This window comes from Conger conger, chromosome 9 (genome assembly GCF_963514075.1).
Source record: "Conger conger chromosome 9, fConCon1.1, whole genome shotgun sequence".
Taxonomy (NCBI): domain Eukaryota; kingdom Metazoa; phylum Chordata; class Actinopteri; order Anguilliformes; family Congridae; genus Conger; species Conger conger.
In genome coordinates, this window is record NC_083768.1 from 22,561,148 (window position 1) to 22,582,870 (window position 21,723).

General features: G+C 45.0%; 2 protein-coding genes across 2 annotated transcripts; one reads left to right on the plus strand and one right to left on the minus strand.

Moving 5' to 3' along the window:
• Positions 1-205: 205 nt before the first annotated feature.
• zbtb8b (zinc finger and BTB domain containing 8B) lies at positions 206-5,130 on the minus strand. Its single transcript, XM_061253638.1, has 4 exons — positions 5,038-5,130; positions 3,205-4,306; positions 2,515-2,693; positions 206-1,668 (listed from the first exon to the last, which is right to left on the minus strand). The coding sequence occupies exons 2-4, from the start codon at positions 4,283-4,285 to the stop codon at positions 1,363-1,365; spliced, it is 1,566 nt and encodes a 521-aa protein (XP_061109622.1). The 5' UTR covers positions 4,286-4,306; positions 5,038-5,130; the 3' UTR covers positions 206-1,362.
• heyl (hes related family bHLH transcription factor with YRPW motif like) lies at positions 4,275-20,900 on the plus strand. Its single transcript, XM_061253646.1, has 6 exons — positions 4,275-4,339; positions 15,498-15,597; positions 17,525-17,591; positions 18,361-18,444; positions 19,232-19,313; positions 19,694-20,900. Exons 2-6 carry the CDS (start codon positions 15,518-15,520, stop codon positions 20,293-20,295), a joined length of 915 nt encoding a protein of 304 aa, XP_061109630.1. The 5' UTR covers positions 4,275-4,339; positions 15,498-15,517; the 3' UTR covers positions 20,296-20,900.
• Positions 20,901-21,723: the final 823 nt, after the last annotated feature.

A 21,723-nucleotide genomic window follows, 5' to 3' on the forward strand; every position in this document is an offset into this window, starting at 1 on the left:
GGTTGTGTAATCTGACTATTATTAATAAACATAATTATCGTGATCAAATTATTTTTAGATTATTTACCCATGTAAACAGTGCAGAAATTGCATCAACACTATAGGTGAAACAAGGAAATATTTTTAGTTCAAGCAGGCTTGTCTTTGTCCATTTTGACAATGATACAAAATATTTTTCATTTGATTACAGCATGTAAATGCAAAGTTTTATTTATACAATATTTTTAATAGAGGGTTGTGTTTCACAGTAGACACTGCTTTTGAAATCAGTAAAATTGTAAAAAGAAATCATTGCGTAATAGGAAAAACCTGCACAACACAATAAATACGTATCCTTTAAAAAATAATACATATAAGTGACCTCTGTACAAAAAGGAAATCAGATCAGGTGTCAAATTATCCTCATAAATTCAGTTGTATGTACAGGTACATCAAAATACTATTTCCTCAATTCATTTTCTTTTCAGATTTTCTTCTTTGGGGTGTCTTCATTCGTGTGCTTTCATGGGACCAAGAGGGAAATGAGACACGCACGGAACAATCCAGCACCAAAACAGAGGGTTTAGAACAGCCGCTACACCCAGTCAGCACCATCGTCTGTTCATTCGGTCTGTTAAAGCCAGCAAAAAAAAAAAAAAAACTGGCAGTCACTTCCCAGAAGTTTGAAAGTGGTTATTAGTGGTTGTTATCTCAAGTACAGCACAGATACAGAAAAATTCAATAATATGTATCAGTTCCATGAGACTGCCATGCAGGACTTAGTGTATACATGCAGAGAATGTGTCTGGTGTGTCTGGCCCCACTCTACTGTACCTTTCCACTCCGCCAGTTTAAATGCTGTGTTCATGCACAGAAGCAGCCACCTGCTGCTGGAAGCGTATCTCCTGTCAGAATATTCAGTGAGTAAATGAATACTCACTCACTCCTGCAAACTGGTACAAGGCTTTGCAGAGCACATCCCTGACACACTTGGAAAAGGACCCCCTGCTTCTTCCGATTCTCCCTCCCACACTCTCTGCATAGCTTGGAAACTGCGCATCAACAGGACTCTCCAGTCTCTGGACTATCTGCAGAATGAGACCTGCCCTGCACTCCCCCTTGATAATATGCCGGGGGGAAATCTAGGACTGACCCTTTACAACATGGAGGAGAGGACTGACCCTGCCCAAGTGGTGACATGGCATCTATGGCCACCTTCCACAGCTCTGATTGGACGTTTCCTGTGGATACCCTCATCATATCACTCCCTTACTCGTTTCTCCTCTCCTCCCCTTCCTGCTGTTGCCAGCCTCCACTTTCCATTTATTGTCCCATAATTATTTGTGCGGGTGGGGAGTGGAGGGAGAGCTGGCTTCCGCCGGCCTATATTAGACCCTCATTCCCTGTGAGCTGCCTTTGCAGTCCCTGCTTGTCCTCCAGGTCGTCGTCTCCACCGCTGGGCTCCGCCTCCTCTGCGTCGTCCATGTACATTGGCCAGTCGCTGTCCCCCTCGCTGCGCTCCGCACCCTCTGATTGGCTGCTGAGATTTATGGGGGCGGAGTCCTCTTGGGTGGTGGTGACACAGGTGCAGCCGTCGCACAGACCAAACCGCTTCAGCCCGTGTGACACCGGGCCTGTGAACGTGCGCCGACACCCCTTACAGACAATGGGCCAGTTGGAGCGATGCACCTGTGAGAAAAATAAAAGGATTGAATGGATTTCATGATGTGTCTTCAGCTTCATTACTGCATTGGCAAAGATCTTTGTGCCCCTCTAAAGCAATGCAAAGCTTGTTTCCCTTCACTGGATGTGCATGATCATGGTCATTGGTAGTGTTACAATAGGAGAGGCGGGGAGTGCTTTAAAGTTGACTTCCATCTTCATATAATTACATCCTGTCCAGTGCTAGTGGACCACGTTTAATGAAACTACTTCTTCATAAGGGGGCAGCCTGTAGCCTAGTAGCTAAGGTACATGACTGGTACCCGGTTGCTCAGCTAAATAACAAACTGTTATTATCAGAACAGTGAAAGCTGGACCTACAGGTTTGTTTTTGTGGTTTAATATTGTTGTACTAGAACATGTGCACAGAAGATGTGGGAAGCTGCGTGAATCGCATTTGGAAGCCAAAAACCACATTTAGCCTAGAAGGCTCATTTTAATCAGCAGACTGGCACAGAAAAAGCAAGCGTAAAGAAATAAAAGGATTTATATTTTTTAGAAAATCAGAGCTGATAATTGAGTTTGGACATTAGCTGCTTTGAGACACACGCACGCATGTGTACACACGCACACACACACACACTCAGATACAGTACATGCACTCACACACACACACACACAGTACATGCATTCACACATACACATGCACACACACGCACACACACACAGTACATGCATTCACACACTCATGCACACACACAGTACATACACACAAACACACACACACTCATATACAGTACATGCACACACACGCACACACACACACACACACACACACACACACACAAACACACACACAGCGCACACACTCACACTGAGGGAGTGGCTCCGCAGGTGCTCCTGGCGGGTGAAGCGCTTGCCGCAGGTCTCACAGGGGTATGGCCTCTCCCCCGTGTGGCAGCGGATGTGCCTCTTCATGATGCCCTTCTGCTTGGCTGTGTAGGGGCAGAACGGGCACTTGTGCAGCTTCACCGGCACCACCAGCCCATCCCCTGGACAATTTAAACCAGAGCGGAAACTGCAGTCAAATCCCAACAAGTACGTTATACCACTTCATAGAGCCAATGAGCTCAGCTATCAGTGGGCTATCCAGCCAACTATACTGTACTTACTTATGGTCAATATGCATTCTATGACATTTTATTTTATGCTCGGTATGGCATGAAACATGACAATTTTACAATCAGTTAGCTGTCGTTACTTTGCATACACCCACATACCAACTGTCAGCAAGATAACTAATGCTAAATAATTTCATGGAAACTGCATGTCTTATGAATGTAATTAGGCTGTGTCTTGTGCCCCCATCTATAAATTTGAAACAAACATCAGATTCTACTTAAAATGTAAAATTACATCCTGTCGTGACTACGTATTGTAGTACAAACATACAACCTTCTCTGCATTTATCGTATAAGTTAAATATCAATAATATGATAAATCATCAAGCTAAAATTAACAACCTCCTCAAAATTATGTCATCAACATCAGACAAGTCTTCACCTGTGTCTTCTCCATACCACTCGCTCTGGATCTCCATGGTGGAAGAGCCACCCAGCCCCAGCCCCTCCTCCATGCGACTGGCCCCCTCCCCGCCTCCAAAGCCCTGGGAGAAGTGCTGCACCAGCTCCTCCCTCCTTGGATCCGAGCCCCCCCTCAGAAACACCTCCAGGAACTGTTTCATGTGGTAGTTATCATAGTGCAAGGAGGACGGTTCGTTCCCCGGAGTTTGGCTGGAAGGGTGGGGTATGTCATCATCATCGGCCGGGGCTTGACACAGGGGCATGTCCTTCGGCCCTGGCGAGCCCTCCCCTTCTTCATCAGGGTCAAACTCCGTCTTGGGGTGCACCAGTCCCAGAAGAAACCTGGAGGAGGAGTTGACCTTCTCCCCCTGGTTGCTCTTAAGAGCCAGGTCCACGGGGTGAAAGCTGGGGAACTCCCCCCGTGAGCTCTCGCTCTCCGAGTCCCTGCTGGGCGCCAGGGGCGGGGACGGGTGGAGCGGGAGGGCCGACACGGAGCAGGGCACGGCCGAGCTGGGCACGTCCGACCCCGAGTGGTCACCTCCGTCCGTCTGGGAGGTGGAGGCGTTGGAGGCCTCGGCAGGAGAGCCGCTGTCCGCCAGGCCCTCTCTCTCTCTCTCCTTCTCTCTCTCCCTCTCCCGCTCTCTCTCTCGCTCCCTCTCCCGTTCCTTCTCCTTCTCCCGGTTGCAGATCTCCAGAGAGGAGCGGATGTAGGCCTTGCAGAAGCTGACCACGTCGGTCATCTGCAGGTAGCTGGCCGCCGACATCACCTCGATGACATTGTCGCTGCGCAGGTCCAGCCGGCCCGAGTACAGGAAGTCCAGGATGAGGGAGAAGGCCTCGGAGGTGACAATGTCCAGAGAGGCCGTGCTGTGCCGCTGCCCGCTGTCCTGCAGGTAGTGCACCAGCAGCGCCCGGAAGTAGCCGCTGCCAGCAAACAGCACGTTACGGTGCGCCTTGAACACCCGGCCCTCCACGATGACGCTGCAGTCGCAGAAGAAGTCCCGCTTCCTCTGCTCGTTCAACTCACAGAGGAGCTTAGACTGGTAGGACGGCACCTCCATCTTTACCCTCTCCACACACAACTGAGAGCGGGGGAGGAAGCACAAGGGAGAGTGGTGAGTGGATAGAAAGCAAGAGAGAGAATTTGGAGAGACAATGGTGGTACTGTGAGTAAACCTGAACCAAAACGAAACATCTACCCAACCCTATTCGCCCACACACATAACTTAACAGCATTTACCCTTGTGCTGAACTCTGGTTGACTCCCTTCCACAGCAAAATCCCATGACCCTACCTAACCTCGTCGTAGTCCCCCTCATTACCAAAAGAGCATTCACATTCAAATAGGCGATTTTCAAATTGCCTCAGTTATTTCATGTTTTAAAACAAAATTGAACATGACCCACGATACATGCTACTAGACACAGCGGCATTATCCAGGGCGAAACGCGCTGACAACATGCCTTCTTTGGAGGTGGGGATGGGACTTTAAACACATCCTAATCTCTCAACTCCAAAACCGTGTGGACAACAGAAAGCCCATTGAGTGAATTGCTTTCATATAGATTTGATGGGTAGCTAACATCGTATAAGACTGTCAGAAATGTGAAACTATACGAACACGAAATGCTATAACGTACCAACATTATTCGTAAAGCGAATTCCTACCAAAGCGCAGCTCAAATACTAGTGTATTCAATGCAAGTCGATAGTTGCATTCGTTACCATTTAACTCGCTATTGTTTATATCGTCGATTCTTTATGTAAGAAATGGCAATAATTAAACACATAAATAAAGACCAAAAAACATTACCTTTGATGTGAAATCTGTAGCAGTATCTTATATTTCTCTGTATCGAGCTACTTCCTTTATTACTCAAACGTGACGCTATGGTTGACATATGACACCGATCGTTAGAGAACCTGAGGCACAACAAAACTGTCCAATGAGAAACGAGATTTTGGAAGGGCAGGTTCTAAGAGCCAGAGGATGTCTGGGAATTGTATTTTACCGACTTATTTTGCTGTTATAATTACACGAAATCACGAAAATCACTGCCCATATTGTTAATACGTAGACATTGGAACTTCAATAACGATTTGTCACTAGTAATGAGTAACAATTGTATATTCTAGTCAAAACTGCAATGTACTCACGTTCTGTCTCAACAAGCGTATCTGTAATAAATGTGTACGTCACACTGCCAGCAGAAGAGGTCGCTGCATCTCCTGCTTAGATTTTACTCATCTTGGCGCACGGGAGAACACTACTGCACAGGAATAGTTTTTCCACCCTTTGTTTCACAGTTCACACAGAGAGAACGGGCAAGTATGTATAGTAGAGACATATGTGGAAAAAAAACAACCTGATAGCTTTTCTTTTTTAGCAAAGATAAAATATGAGTATAAATGCGCAGTATTACAGCAAGTGAATGCTATTTAACAAAAACTGCTTAAAATGACACATTACTATATTGGGCCAGTCTTATTGCAAAAAAAAAAGAAGTAGCCTCATACTTCACTTGTTGATGTGTGTTTTAAAATATAGAGTCCTCCACTATTGTATAGGCGCAGATTGATGCAAACCTGACAATGGCCCTCACGTCATGAGCCCCATTCAATGTGCAATCAAGCCGTCAGACTGCTTGCTCCTGCCCACATTGTCTACAGCGGATGTGTGTTTATTTGTTTTCACTATGAAAGAAAATAGTTCTTTTTATTGTCAGACCCAGAAAGTAAACGCAAAGTTCCTGCCCACCGCACCCATCCTTCGCAATCCGTCACTCTCTGAAGTTTTAGCTAGAGGTCATGGAGTTACTTATTTCTTTGAGATTTATTTTTCCCATGGTAAACTTGAAGAATGCAAAGCCTTTGTGGTGCATGCACAGACTGCTGGGTAGATAAAGATATAGAGCCCTTTTACCAGTATTCTGATGCGAAGTGTCAATTGTTTTGATTGGTGTTTTAGCCAGCTGTTACCCAGGTGTCCAAATTCATCCAAGTACTAACCAAGCCCACACCTGCTTAGCTTCAGCCATTTGACATTCATGGCCGCTCTGCCGTCTTCTCTCTTCCACCTTTTGCTTATGTATGCAAACACTGGTATCAGAGGTAAGTATTACAGCCAGCTGACATTTGAAAATAGAAGTCACCTTCCAAGGCCTCCCTGTAATACTCCCACCTTTTGTACACTTTAAGGTTATGATGTATGGTGTTTTGCGATATGTTTCTCTTCTTTGGACTGGTTATGGACCAGTGAAAAGCATTTACAATGTGCACACTGGTTCTTCATTAGCACAGTTTACCTGCATTCCACTTCCTGCTGGTAGGGGAATATTGTAAGCTGGGTCTGGGGCTATTGCAGCTATCCATTGCAAATGGATAAATGACCAGTCGGGTCTGCTAAGTGATCTCCGCATTTTGCAGACTCAGCACAGCTCAGCTATGAACTTCAATAATGATCAAAGAAAAAGAAAACTATTGGACGTTCCAGTCCTCCATTGATAGTAGAATGTGTTTGAGTACTGTGTGTGTGTGTGTGTGTGTGTGTGTGTGTACAAAGAAGATGAGGATTGACAGGAGGCTTGGAAAGTGGTTGACATGATATGCATTTGCGTGCGTGCGTGTGTGTGTGTGTGTGTGTGTGTGTGAGTGTGTGGAGGGGCGGAGCTGCTTAAATAGAGCTGAAGAATAGCGGGCACTTGGACAGTTGGAACGAGCTCAGTTGGGAGGGGGGCTCTGGTAAAGCCCCACCATTGGGAAGTTAATACGCCAGGCGCCCAGTGACAGTCTGAAGACAGCACTTCCCTCTGTGGTCGAGGACGAGAGACGGAATCTTTACGCTCCCTCTGTAATTACCACTTAATATACTTTCGCAATTTTCAAACAGCCTTTCCCCTCCTTCTTCTCTTTCTCTCCAAGCTGACGTCTGCCAGAAATAAACAAGTCCGTCTTTTTATTATCTCATGTTTCGAATGAGAAGAAGAATAATGATTTGAGCTCTCTTGGCCACAAACTTCCGATAGGGTCTGATGAGGAAGGAGCAGGGCCTTATTGTCTGGCTTTGCCTTGCCTCAGGATTCATTAGATCCCCCCCCTTCATCTCGAATGTCACCCAGCTCCAGACGACACTGAGAGACTCCCCACATCCTCTTCTTCTCTTGGCTCTGTCTGTGAGTGCTGCAGTTGAACAATTCGGTTTTATGAAATGCAACAATTACTGTTGTGCTGGAGATGGATTGAAGGTCCCCAGTCAGTCATACTCCTACTCAAAATGTGTTTACCACAACAGTTTATAATAATAATAATAATAATAATAATAATAATAATAATAATTATTATTATTATTATTATTATTATTATTATTATTATTATTATTATAATAACAGTGATGGGGGATACTTTTGAACCTTTAGAGTGCATCAAATGCAGTGCTGGAGGTCAGTGATAAGAATGCCTTATATTCTGTGCTGAGTAGAACATTATAACATGTTTAATCGCAGCATCTACTTGGCATGAAGAAATTTATTTATTTATTTATTATTTATTATTTTATTTCCCAACTTTAACTGAGCACATCCTCATGGGTCTATGTGTTTCTCTTTTCTTCTGTATTTTCTATCGGCCTCGATCCCACTACCGCAATTGTCCCCACTGTCCCCTACCTACAGCCCGACCGTCGCTGTGCCTCGCTGTAATTACAGGCTGGGATTGTTATAATTAAGTTCAAACATAGCTGCATGGTGGCGGAGGCCGGACGCCGTAATCCCTCCCTATCATGCAGACTCACCGCAGACTGTCAACTCTCCAACACTCGCCAAGCCGCCTTGTTCCCGGTCCACTTCTCACCCGCCGGCTATCCCCACTCACGCAACACAACGAGTAGGCCAGAGCGAAGACGGAAAATATATAAATTTTCACTCCGCTGTGAGTCCCGCGCACAAAAAACGGTCTAACATCATTTCTGGGATGTAACCAGAACAGACTCGCGCCAACCAGAATCCCTGTTTTGTCCGACAAAGCAATGTTTTAATGTACATTATTTAATTTGTTTGTTTATTTACTTCTTTTTTAAAGAAAATTGTTCCTACCACACAGCAAACCACTCAATTCACACCCACTCTCCTTTCTTCTCTTCCTACACACCCCGCTTAATCCCGTTCTAGGAACTCTAAAATTAACTACCCTTTGGAATGCCTCCGCACGTTTTATGACCGTAACAAGCGTATTTCTTCTCTCTTAAAATTCCATCAGACCGAAGTGTTCGGTTGATGGTGTTCTGATAGCTGGCTTTCTGAGTGCAACATGAATGAATACGGCCTTTGAAGCGTGCACACATCACTTGCTAGCTAATATAACGGTCAATATTGATTGCCCTTTTGTTGTGGTTTCAAAGTTATTCAATAATCTCCTTATTATACACAGATGCCAATGAAGGGGATAATATAGTATTTATATAAAATTGTAATGTAATATTTTCATGAAATTTGAAAGTATTTAATCATCATTTGAATACTTATTTATTGTGCAGGTATGAAGAATTCATCTAGAATTTTCATCACCTATAATATAGTCTTGCATTGTTTTGCCTGTGTTATCCCTGGGCAAGGTCACATCTCTTTGTGAAATGTTCATCAGAATTTAAAACAAGACATTACAGGTCTTGAGTTAATTAATTCCATGCTGTCATCCATATGTTACCCTGACACCATAATGGTGGGAAATAAGCCAAGCCTTTATGGAGTCATTCAATAGAGACTGATTTACACCAAATTTCCTTGTGCTCACGCCCTGCATTGAAATTGCTCTGTTAAAATACCACACTAAAAGAACTCCCAAAAGTCACCTACTCATAGAGACAAGTCCATATTTGTGATGAATATTAGATACATTTATAAACAAAGTAGCCAGAGTGGCGCTTTGGCATGAGCTGAGAAGACGGACAGAATTATTTTCACTCTTTCATTTCTTTCCCCTTTTCATTTTCCTATTTGGCCAATAAAAGATTCTGTCCTGTCTGTGATGTGGTAGGGACTTGAGTCAGAATGAACTGATTACCACTGCACTGCGAATCCTTTGAGTCATGGCACAGAGCAACATTCTTTAGGATCTTAAAAATAGTAACAGTTTTCTGTTTTGTTTTTCCCATTCAGTGTCTGTGGGGCATCCTTTCTTGGTTTTGGAGACCGGAATCATAACCAGATCTCTCTCTCTCTCTCTCTCTCTCTCTCTCTCTCTCTCTCTCTCTCCTACCCATCCTCCCTCACTCTTGTTCTCCTCTTTTTTTCTCTTTCCTTCTGTCGTTAGAGGTTGTTTAATCTTGAGATGAAAATTGGCTTAGCGTGGGAAAGACAGAATTCTTTGAGGGTAGGTTTTGTTGTTTTAGAGTCGTATGTTTTTTTTTTCATCCCTGAAAAAAGGGCAGTTTGTGCCAAAACCTCATAAAGTCAGTTAAAAAAAAATGAACAAGGGAGAAAAAAAGAAAAGCCACAACACCACGACAAAGATAGGGCCTGTCTGCAACTAAAGAGCTTTACAAATGACAGTCTTCAAAAAAAAAGCAAAGGGAAAAAAAGAAAGAAATGCGGATGGGTTGGGGGGAAAGGGGGAGGAAACATTCCCCAAGCCACATTAAAGACATAAAAAAGAAAACAAACAGAAAAACATGTCTGACATGAAGACGCTGGTTTCTGTGGCGACGGACAATGCCTGCTTGTGGCCTGGTGAGGCCTACCCTTCCCGTCTGGGCCCCGGCACCAGCGAAAGTTACCGCAGTCGGGCCCGTGTTCAGGGGGTCTGCTCTGTGGGAACGGGCTTGAAAGGGACCTCACCCGGGGCCACAAAGAGCCATTCTGCTTCCTCTCATTGGCTTTTACCCCTTTTATTTATCTTTGGGGAGCCAGATGAGGCCGCTCTCAGTGGCTGGGTAAACATTCTCTCTCTCTCTCTCTCTCTCTATCTCTATCTCTCTCACCTTATCTCCTTATCTGTCTTCCTCTTACAGCATAAGCTCTTCATACATAAACTCTCCATAATAGCCCTTGCTTGCAGATCCAAACAGAAGTCTACTATAGGGATATATGTCCCTCTATAAAACCAAGACATGAATATGAAACATATATTAGATTTCCATATGGGTGCATGATGGATGATTTAATCAAGTTTGAACAATGCAGAGTTATCTTTTTATATCATAACATACTAATGCAGAATTGTTGCACTTCAGAAAATACCATACTCTCTTTATTTTGTAAAACCAGTCCGTAACCAGTATCTGTGGTAACTAGTAGAATGCATAATGGCTTGTAGCCTATCATTCAACAACTTGGAAATTCTTTAAATGTTTTAAATGAATTTCTACCCAAGAGAACCTCATTCAAAATTCTTAATTCACATAGTATGCACAGACAATTCATTCTTACTTCACAATATCAAGTCAAGGTGGTATGTGAAATGGTACTGATGATATTGTCTGTATGGCCAGATGCTGAGATCGGATGCTTCTGACAATCTTCTTAGGTGCCAAAATAGCAGAAAAACTGTCCAATTTCATCCCCAGAAATGGAGACCCAAACATGTACATTGATATGACCTGGTGTGTGGTTCTAGCATTCTGCTCCAGTACACCACTATGTTTACATCAGAGGTACATGCATACTCTTACTCGATGTACATAGATATGTATATTTGCAGGTATGCATCTATATTGCAGTACCAACCTCATATGCACATTTCTGATTAAATGCAATAATGGCAAGTGTCCAACCGCCTGCACACTGGACTTATTTGGGGATTTTCAGATTTGTGTCCCTTTCCCTGTTCCAACTTTTTTGTGTCAGCCATGTGCTGTGTTTAAAAAAAAAAATACTTCCTTGTTTTGGAAATATCTAATCTAGCATGTCGCCGTCGAAACCTCTTCTGTCTCCCTGTGACCAAACAGCCTGTCTTTAACCCACTCCAATGGACAGACTGTGGTCACAGAGCTTGTCTTCTCTAGCTGCCCAGGTTAAGCTATTTAAATGCTTTGGCTGTGGTCACAAAGTCTGTGTTCCACGGCTAGCCAGGTTAACCTATTTTAGCAGCCAGACTGTTGTGAACTGAGACTGTCTGTTTGTCCTCTCTCTTACCATAATGTCTGTGTGTATTTCTCTTTTCCTCTGTTCTTGTCTGCCTCCACCCCCCTCTCTCTCTCTCTGTCTGTCTTGTTCTCTTCCTGACTTTCTTTCCAATCCCTCTCTCGCTCTCGCTCTCTGTCTCTCTTCCTGTCTGTTTCTTTTGCTCTCTCTCTGTCACACAGAGAGAAAGGGATATGAACAGTGGAAGAAAGGAGGGTAAAAGGTGCTTGTTCTTATTTTTTCCCTTTCTCTCTCTCTGTCTCTGTCTGAGAGTTGATCCCTCTGTGAGAATGACAGGGACCAGTGCAGGCCCTGGACAGGAGAATGCTTTGGGGTTCGCACTGGAGCTGGGGTGGAGGGTGTAGGGGAGTGTGTGTGAAGTGGGAAAGGGTTAAGATAAGGGATGGCAGGTCTCTGTACCATTCAGCACTGTCAGATGTACAGCCGGCAACAGCGTTTTATCTTGCCAAAGGCACTTGTCATCTAAGATAAGGAATAAAAGCTCCTAAAGTGTTAACCTGCCAATAAAGAAAAGGCAACGGCATTTCAGAGACATCATGCTTAATAAAACCACCCTATGTTTCAACCTATTTCCATAAAAGAACACATCCATCGTGTATCATAGAATATTCAGTATGTTCATGACTTATTAAACTATAGTGAAGTTTGTTTTCAGGACCACCACATTGCCCACATTCACTACATTGAGTGGCAGTCATTGCTTGAGAAACTGTGGTAAGCCAGTCCCTGTGACTATCATTGCCATCACCGATGGACTCATGGCCACTGGTTTCATATTAGGTCAGTGTGTGCTGTGACACACTGAGATGGACGGTAAAGCCAATAACAGTCATAGTTTAGTGTGAAGGCACATTGGGTGGTCCTACACACAAAAAAATAACTGAGTCACACCAAGAATATAAATCACCCTCATAAGGGCTATGGGTTTGGGTTGTGCTTAGCTTATCCAACCAAACAGTTTTAATTTTTAAATGTGCTAGTTTCTATGCAATTCAATTATTACAAGTGCATTAAAGCTAACTATAGCTATATAGTTATATAATCCTTTTTTGTGCCTTGCTAGCCTTCACCATAACTCCAAAACCATCCCCTGTTCCCTGCTGGAATATACAGTACAGTGGGACTCATGGGATCCACAGAAGCCTTTTACTGTGTCTCATATGCAAAGTATTATACAGACTGTATATACTGTAATTCTGGGACAAAAATCGCAGAAAACCGTCTCGTCCAAAAGAGACTCCAGCAGCCATAGTTATTCCTGGAAGGTTTTGAAGTGGATAGATCCAAAATCTTCTGTCACCCCACATTCCTGGAATTGCAGGAGAGATAATTTCCTCATGGAATAACGCGTGCGTTCCAAGTGTCTCATGGTTGCAAAGCCTTCTTTATGCCACAAGTTTTATTACGTACAAAAGACAATCATTTAAACCACTGTGCGATTGTGTGTGCACATGCACACGCGTGTGCTCGTGGGTATTTCTTTATGCATTTCCACATTAATGCGCATCAGCGTGTAAGTGCGTTTGCGTGTGTGCATGTGCGGGTGTGTGTCTTTCCCAATAGTAAATGTATGAGCTTGTTAATTTCAGCTGTGGAGGCTGCCTTGTTGTGGTGGTGAGGGAGGACATTATGAGAGGACTGAAGTGGCGAACAGTGTCGAAAGAAATCTCCCAGAATTCTTCTATTCACCGCCAGCTTTCTCTTTGTCACGTCCCTCTCTTTTCGCCCTTTCATACTATTTTTACAATTATATTTATTTACTTGTTTACTTAATTTTCGCTGCTTTTTCATGTTCTGAGAGTGGGTCCCTCTCCATTTGTTGTCAGGGAAGGACGCATGCCATGGCACAGATCAAAAACTGAAAGAGGGAAAAAAGGCTTGCAAAGAAAAATAAGCAGAGAGCTGAGAAGAAGAAAGCCAGCCTTTGAAGCCGGGAACGATACTGTAAAAATAACAACAGAGACATGATGAAGCCCTGACTTCATAGATTAGTTGTTTCTTTCTTTGCTCTTTTTTCTTGCATTTGATGGGGGGGGGGGATTGGGAGGGGAGAAATGAAATCCAGACCCGAATTAAAAAAGGACGGGTAATGAAAGGAACCGAGGGAGTCGGGGGGATTGGGAGGGAGGGGGTCTCCACACTCATCTTGACTCACGCATAACGCAGAGAGCTCTGGCGACGGCCGTATGCCTCCCCCTGGTCTCTCATGTGAAGACATTTGCTATTTGTTTGTCATAGCTGCTTAGGCGCGCATGTTTATGGGCTGGCCTGCGACAGGGGAACTCTCCAGACGAATCAATAAACAAGCACAGTCGCCGACAGAACCGGGCACGCATGCACATGCCCATTACGCACGGTCCTGCACTGGGGCGAACCCCTGCCCGCTTTCTCCTGCCCGTTCAGCCATTCCGGGTCCTGTGCGGGTGCGGCTGCCGAGCATCCCATGAGATTCAAAGGGCTTAATAGCGACAGCCCCCCTTCCCCTCGCCCCCTCTCTGTGCCAAGGAGGAAGAGAGTGGGCGCCTAGCCTGGCTGTGCGGGGCGGTGGGGGGTGTGCTCCACCGTCTGCTGGCCGCTGGTCCTGACAACAGGCCATGGGCAGGCGCCTGGTCCTGTCACCATGGAAACCCTCACCAGGGAGCTTCTCACGGTTACAGGGGGACCAGGACCAACCAGGACCAAGTGGCGAAGTAATGTGTGTGTGTGTGTGTGTGTGTTGGGTCCGTGTGTGTGTGTGTGTGTGTGTGTGTACGTATGTGTTGGGTGCATGTGTATCTGAGTGTGTGTGTCTGCACTTGTGTGCATGTCTGTGCGTGCGTGTGGGTATGTGTGTTGGGTGCATGCATGTGTTTTGGGTGTGGATGGATAGGGTGGTACACAAGGGGTTGTGTTTTTAGGGGAGGAGGGGTTGTGCTGTCACATAAACTGAAGAGACCCTCTGTTCAGACACTCACAGATTTAATCTCCTGACCTGTTAGCATCTCTCTTTCCGAAAAGACCATTATCCATTCAAAGATTCCTTGGATACTCTTTGTTTTAATCAAGCCAAATGAACCAGGAGAGAAATCCAATTTGGATCTGATTAGAGGGCTGGGTTGCTGAACAGTAACATTTCTCTTTAGATAAGCAGCCTTAAAGTTCCATTTACATGTTATTGTCCATCTCTGAAAAAATGAGTGAGAAAGAGATCCAAGAGCTATAGATGATGTTTGATCAGGTTAAAGATTGCCCTGAATCACACTTGCAAAACCGCAGTGGACATTGTGGGAGGGTATCAATACCTGTTTTCACTCAGACACAGTGCCAGTGCCTGGGTCCCACTGCTGCCTAACATTCCCACAGCTCTCTCTTCATTAGGGCAGGGGGAGAGGAGGACTAATTAAAAGAGCAGAAAGAGGGAGGAGGAGAGAGCACAGGATGAGACAGAGAGAAAGAGGGAGAAGAGGCTAATTGAAAGGAGAGCGAGAGAGAGGGAAAGAGGGAGGGAGAGAGAGGGAGGAGGTGGGTGGGAAATGAGAGGGAGGCAGTGAGAGATGGAGATAGAAAGAGAGAGAGAGAGAGAGAGAGAGAGAGAGAGACAAAAATGGCAACTCTGCCAAAGTGGCCAAGTGTAGAATTGTCAGAATGTGGCTGCTAAATAGTGTGTGACAGTACAAACCCGCAGCAGAGTGACCCCCCTGAGGAAGTGAGGGAGCGAGAGACAGAGAGGGAGGCAGAGAGGCAGGCGTTTTGGGTATAAGTTGGTTGAATGCCAGTGGCAGCCAGAGAAGCCGGGGAATCCATGACGAACTGAGGAGAGAGGGGACGGGGGTGGCACACAAGCCGACACTTTGAGGGTCTCCCAGAACAGAAGAGCAGGCACGGGGGGCGAGAGAGAGAGAGAGAGAGAGAGAGAGAGTAACTGTCGTACAGAGGAATACGGAGGGAGAGGAAGGAGGAGGGACGCAGCGCTTGTCAGCAGGAGGCAGAAGGAGAGAAAGAGGCTCAGAGGGAGGGCAGTGGCACCGGACTGCCGTGACTTTCCCGGAGCTGCACTGGGAGAGAGGGCGCCGGAGGGAAAACTCACCAAGACTTTGCACTGTTTTCCCGCTGTTTTCCCACCCCCACCTGTCTTTCCGTCTGTCCTTCCGTCCCTGAGGACCAGGATTCGGCCTCGCCATGAAGAGACCCCACGACTACAGCTCCCCGGACACAGACGTGGAGGAGCTGATCGATGTGGGACAGGAGGACGGCTACTGGTGAGGAAGGCCATTGGCAACCGGGCCCCCGGCTCAACCTCGCTTCTCCTGCATAACCTGTGCTGCTTACATATTTCACACAAAGCTCAAATAAACAAACTTAATACTCTTTGCATGTATATATCCAGAGGTATTTTACTGTATATAAGCCAACAAAGTAGCCTAACTGTTGTGTGCTACCAATGTTTGTATTTAACAATACTGTACAAGAGAAATTTAACTTTTTCGTGTTTTAGTTATAAGTGGCACTGTTCGTGACAAGAAATGACTGATGCATTGAGTACTGTCCGGTTTAGTTTAAAAGGACATTTGATTTGTTTGGAAGTGAATTGTGTTTCCATTTCTTAACAAACACATTGCATATGTCCTGTCATTTCCAGAGATTTTCCATTAATTTCTGTTTCCCTTGCGTCTCGTTCAGTCAGTTCTTTATTTGATGAATCCTTGTGATGACTTTGTGAAAATCAGAAGCAGGCTTGTACTCTAAGTTAAAATTATTGGTATTCACTTCCAAAAAAGATGAACAGTGCTTAAATACAGACTTCACTACCATGTTGAAGATTCAAGATAGGGTTGGATTTAAACAACTAAAAATATCTCGTTCTAAACCTAAAATTCAGTTTTAGTCTGTAACACTGAAGAAAATTAAGGCATTTTATCAAATGTTTAAAGCTGAGATTGTCTCTGCAAATTAACACTCCTAATGCTATTTTCCCGCTATTTTCTATTAATACTGCAATGCACACCCAGTCACTGAGCACTTTATTTGGTATTTATTAGACTTTTTAAAATTTTACTTATTGGTCTTCTGCTGCTACAGAGATGCTCTTCTGCATACCACTGTTGTAGTGTGTGCTTATTTGTGTTACTGTCACCTTCCTGTCAGCTTTGACCAGTCAGGCCATTCTCCTCTGACCTCTCTCATTAACAACGCTTTTGCCTGCAGAACTGCTGCTCACTGGATGTTTTTAGTTATTCCCACCATTCTCAGCAAACTCTAGACTCCGTTTTGCCTGAAAATCCCAGGAGATCAGCAGTTTCTGAAATATTCAAACCACCCTGTTTGGCACTAACAATCATTCCACGATCAAAGTCACTTAGATCACATTCTTCCCCATTCTGACATTTGGTCTGAAAAACATCTGAACCACGTCTGCGTGCTTTCATGCATTTAGTTGCTGCCACATGATTGGCTGATTAAATATTTGCACTAGGTACAGGTCTAATAAAATGCTCACTGAATGTATATCAGATATACTTATATATGGTCTATTTATATAATATATTTCAGTGTGTTCAATTTCTGTCCTGTAAATAGGACAAACAGATTTTAATGATTATTTAAGTGGAGAATTGATGTTTTAAGTTAAATTAAAGACTTTTAAATCAAGAGTTTAACACAAAACAGTTAAATAAATAAATTGATTAGAAATATTTGTTATCAATAATTAAAGTTCAATTAAAGTTCAAAATCAACCACATCACTATTCTTGAAATGTAATTTAAATCTCTGTGGATTTCCTCCTTTGCTACATTCTTGAGAAAACTAGGCATAAGTGACTATTTGTGATTTAAGAAAACCTTTGAACATACAGTGCATAGTGCCACAGTCACCATGTCCCTGTGTCCTGGGGTCTGTGATGGATTAAAACAGTTAACCATGAACAGCTTTTGTATCAGCTTTCAAAAGACATTTTTGACGCAATACAGACACGGAGCATACTGCGGCAGTTAGCTCAAACTTGTGTCCAGAGCATGTAATGTAAAACAACTTTTTTTTCTGACAGCTCTGTGTCTAGTGGTGAGCAAAGGCTAAGGGCTCTGCTAATATGCACCAGTTGGCACAAAATAGTTGTAAATGATTTTTCTAAAGCAATGTTATGATTGAACTCTACTTGTGCCCCTGTTTTTCTGTGTGTCCCGACAGTCCGGTCACTGGCTCCATGTCTCCCGGTAGTACCTCACAAATTCTGGCCCGCAAGAAGCGCAGAGGGGTGAGTCACTCTGGTTCATCCATTTTCTTTCCGCACATACTGTATTTATTTATTTTTTATTTATTTTTGTCACGGAACCCACAAACCCATGCAGCGTCAAGCATGCTCTTTGGTGTGTGTGCCTCTGTTAGTCAACTGCAGGCCCACTTAGGACCAGGGGAAAGAAACAGCAAAATATTTCACGTTTAAGTTAACTACTTAAATTAATTTTTTTTACAGCAGCTTGGTACATGATCAGAAATACTTTTATATATGTGGGTCTGCATACAGTATGTAATTGCATTGTTGGGGTTTTCCACAAATGGAGTATTATTTGACAAGCTTGAATTAATCAATACTGATATTACAGAGGTCATAATTGCAGGGGTCTGTATAATATAATATTCCCACATTAGTTTCATTCCACAGCAATTTTCACAAGGGATCTATGGTATAACCTTCTCACACTAGTTTTCAACATAGCTGCATTGGCACTGAAAGTGAAATATACTATAATATAGAATCAAAAATATAATCTTCCATGACAATTCCTGAACAGTTTCACCCTAATTCAATCTTCTGTCTTCTTATGTTTCTGATTGGTTCTTAAATTTGATTAGTTTCTGAAGGAACATCTCAAGTTCATGTGACCTACAGGCATGTTGATCCACTCTCCTGGGTTTCTTTTGAGGAATGACTTTCATAGTTCTCAGAGGAGTTCAATGGAAAGGACCTGCATGATTGGTTCGTCCTGGCTTCTGTGACACCTCCTTGTTCTTCCATTGGTCAGATCATTGAGAAGAGGCGGAGGGACCGGATCAACCACAGCCTGTCAGAGCTGAGACGGCTCGTCCCCAGTGCCTTTGAGAAACAGGTAGAACTTTGTTTATGCTGTGGATCTGCAGTGCAATCAGGCAATGCATCAAGGACTCAATCATCATATCAAACAATCTAATATTCAGCAGTTAAATTAATAACCAATCAAATATGCATCCATGCATTCATCAAATAAATTAATGCATTTGAGTAGCTGTACTGTCAACACAATTTACTCACATATTGGTTAATTAACACTGGTTCTCTGGTGTAAAATCCAGCTATGACCGGGTTGAAAAACCAGCTACGAGCTGTTTCCAAACATAGCTTGAGCTGGTCAAACCATATAGAGTATGGAGCTGATCAAACTGGTCAACCAGCTACCAGCTGATTCAAAACCTAGCTTGAGCTGTTTTTTTTCAGCAGGGTTTACTTCATAGTATGTAGTTTTGATCCCGCACTACCCTACTTCTGTTATGTGTGCACAGTTATATCAAATCAGTGCAAAGTCTCATTGGTTCCAAGAACTTGTGATTATAACCTTGACATTTTCACCAAAAGGCTAATTCCTCCAAGATACGATAATGATGAATAAATGGAAGTGCAGTGTAAGTCCCTCATGCCCATCAGCTGTGGCTTCTTGTTCACTCTGTGAAGAAACAAACACATGGACTCACTCTCAGAGGCTTGTGAGAGCACGCGATCAGCTGCGGTTTCTGGCAGAGTCTGCCCAACAGAGGGCTGTGCACCGCAGCGTATGGAGTCTACGTGTCCATACGCGCGCTGTGTGCACGTTACACGCGTGTCCTGCTATCCGGCATAATGTTATTTCTCGATTGGTTTAGGGCTCCTCAAAACTGGAGAAGGCTGAGATCTTGCAGATGACTGTGGATCACCTCAAACTGCTCCATGCCATGGGAGGGAAAGGTAAGGCACTTGACTAAGAGTGAGAAAGAACTGAAACCCTTAGCTAATTGTGAGAGAGATAGAGGGAGTGAGAGAGAGATTTTGTTCTCCCCTCAATGGAATTTTTCCTGAGAAAACAGCACCACACACCTTCTCAGGAGGATGGGAATACAGAGGAAGAGAGGGGGAGGAGAGGGAGGAATTGAATGAAGCAATGTCTTCAGAAGGGAGAGATACTTCAACACACAAACAAGGAACCTTGCCTCCTGTTCTGCCCGTGTGGTGACAGACCTGAGTCAAAATGCATTCTCTCTCCTCCTCCCTCTCTCTCTCTCCCCTCCCTTCTCCCTCTCCCTCTCCCTCTCTTCCCCTCTCTCCCTCCCCCCCCCCCTTTCTCTCAGGGTACTTTGACGCCCGCGCTCTGGCGGTGGACTATAGGACACTGGGCTTTCGGGAGTGTGTGGGAGAGGTGGTGCGGTACCTGAGCTCTCTGGAGGGCCTGGAAGCCCCCGATCCGATCGGAGCCCGGCTGGTGTCCCACCTGAGCCACTGCGCCAGCGAGCTGGACCCCCTCATGCAGAGCCCTGCGGCCGTCCCCTTCACGCCCTGGCCCTGGGCCTCCTTCCCCCACCTCCCCACCGCTCCTCCCACCTCCTCCGCCCCCTTCCCGGGGGCCTCTCGCAGGGAGCTCCCGCCCCACACCGCCGCCCTACTGGCTGCGTACCCCTCGCCGGCCCTGCGCACAGCTCCCATTGGCTGCCTTCCCGCCAGTCACCTGAGCCCCGCCCTGGCTGCCGTGCGCAGGGTGCCGTCCCTCCCCTCCCCCGCCCACAGACTCTCTCAGCCTTCCACCGAGGGCCTGGTGACCCCGCCCTCCTCCGCCAGCTCGCAGGCGGCCTTCAGGCCCTTCGCCCCGCCGGGGTCCGGCTCCGCCCAGCGAGCAGGGGCGGGGAACCCCGGCAAAGCGCCACAAACCTGGGGCACAGAGGTGGGAGCCTTCTGACCCCCTTCACCGGTCCCGGGACACGCGCATCGACCGGGTCGAGTCAGGGGACAGCAATGAATGACGTTAAGGAGCACAGCAATAATTGTAATCCCTCTTACAGTCGATAGAGATTTTTCACCTTTGAACTTCCCTGCGCTTCTGTGAGACACGAGGCAATATGAGGTCTTCAGTGAGAAGTGGGAACACTCAACACCTGTCATGTCAAGCAGGTTACAAGCCTGCCTGAAGCCAGAGCAGGAGAACGTCAGCCATGTGGATGTGAGACACGCCTAAAATGGACACTGGACAGTCTTTGTGTCAGCGTGAATTACATTTTTGGGATTTTGGAATGCAGATAGGATGTGGGCATGGAGGTGGTGTACCTGTGTAGTAGTTCACAGACACCTATGCATATCAGTGTGTGAGTGGCACTGATTTAAAACAGACTCCCACGAATATAGAATTATCTGCAAAACAGCCCTGTAATATCAAACATATATTGTTGCATTTTCTCCTTTTATTTTTATTTTTGTGGTGTTGCTTTTTTTCTTATTGTAATACACTTTTCTTATCATGGAGAATGATACATTCTGACCTTTACATTTTACATTGGTTGAATGAATGGCTTTGTGCTGTTGGGTTACTGGTAAAGCATTAAAAGAGATTTTTAAAATCACTGGAAAAGATATAAAAATCTTTGGAAGGCACCAATGTATATGTATGCTTGTGTGTTTGTGTGTGTGTATGACTGTACATTCATGTCTGCGTCTGTTTGTGTGTTTGTGTGCATGAGTGAGTGTTTGTGTGTGTGTGTGTGTGTGTGTGTGTATGACTGTACATTCATGTCTGTGTCTGTTTGTGTGTTTGTGTGCATGAGTGAGTGTTTGTGTGTGTGTGTGTGTGTGTGTATGTGTCTTTTTCATTCTCCCATGTCTGTTTCGAAGGTTAAAAAGCCTAAATAACGCAACACCCCATTGACCACCAGAGGGCGCTTCAGCACATCTTTCAGACACTCATAAGGGCGCATCACTGTAGCTATTCTCCCAGTGTTCAGGCTTGGGTGTGAACCATGGGAATGACTCTGCTCGCTGGCCACAGGACACTGATTTTACGAGTGAGTAAGAGCAGGCAGGTCGCTCTGAGCTCTCTCATTGCCTGAACTATGTAATTAGGTTAACCCCAGGGCCATTTTCTCTGGGGAGATCCCATCACAAAGGCAGGCCGTCACATCCCCACAACGCTATTTGTTTATTTGAACGCTCCCATTTTGAGACAAGTAGAGGTCCCAGAACAGTGTGTGCTGGAACACTAAAGCTGATTACATGTTACCCGGAGAGAGGAATGGTTTTTTGTGTGCCGATGGTTCTAATAGAAGTTAAAGAAGTTGGTGGGCAAATTTTAACTCACACATCTTGCACGTGCACACATGCCGCCCTCCAACCCCCT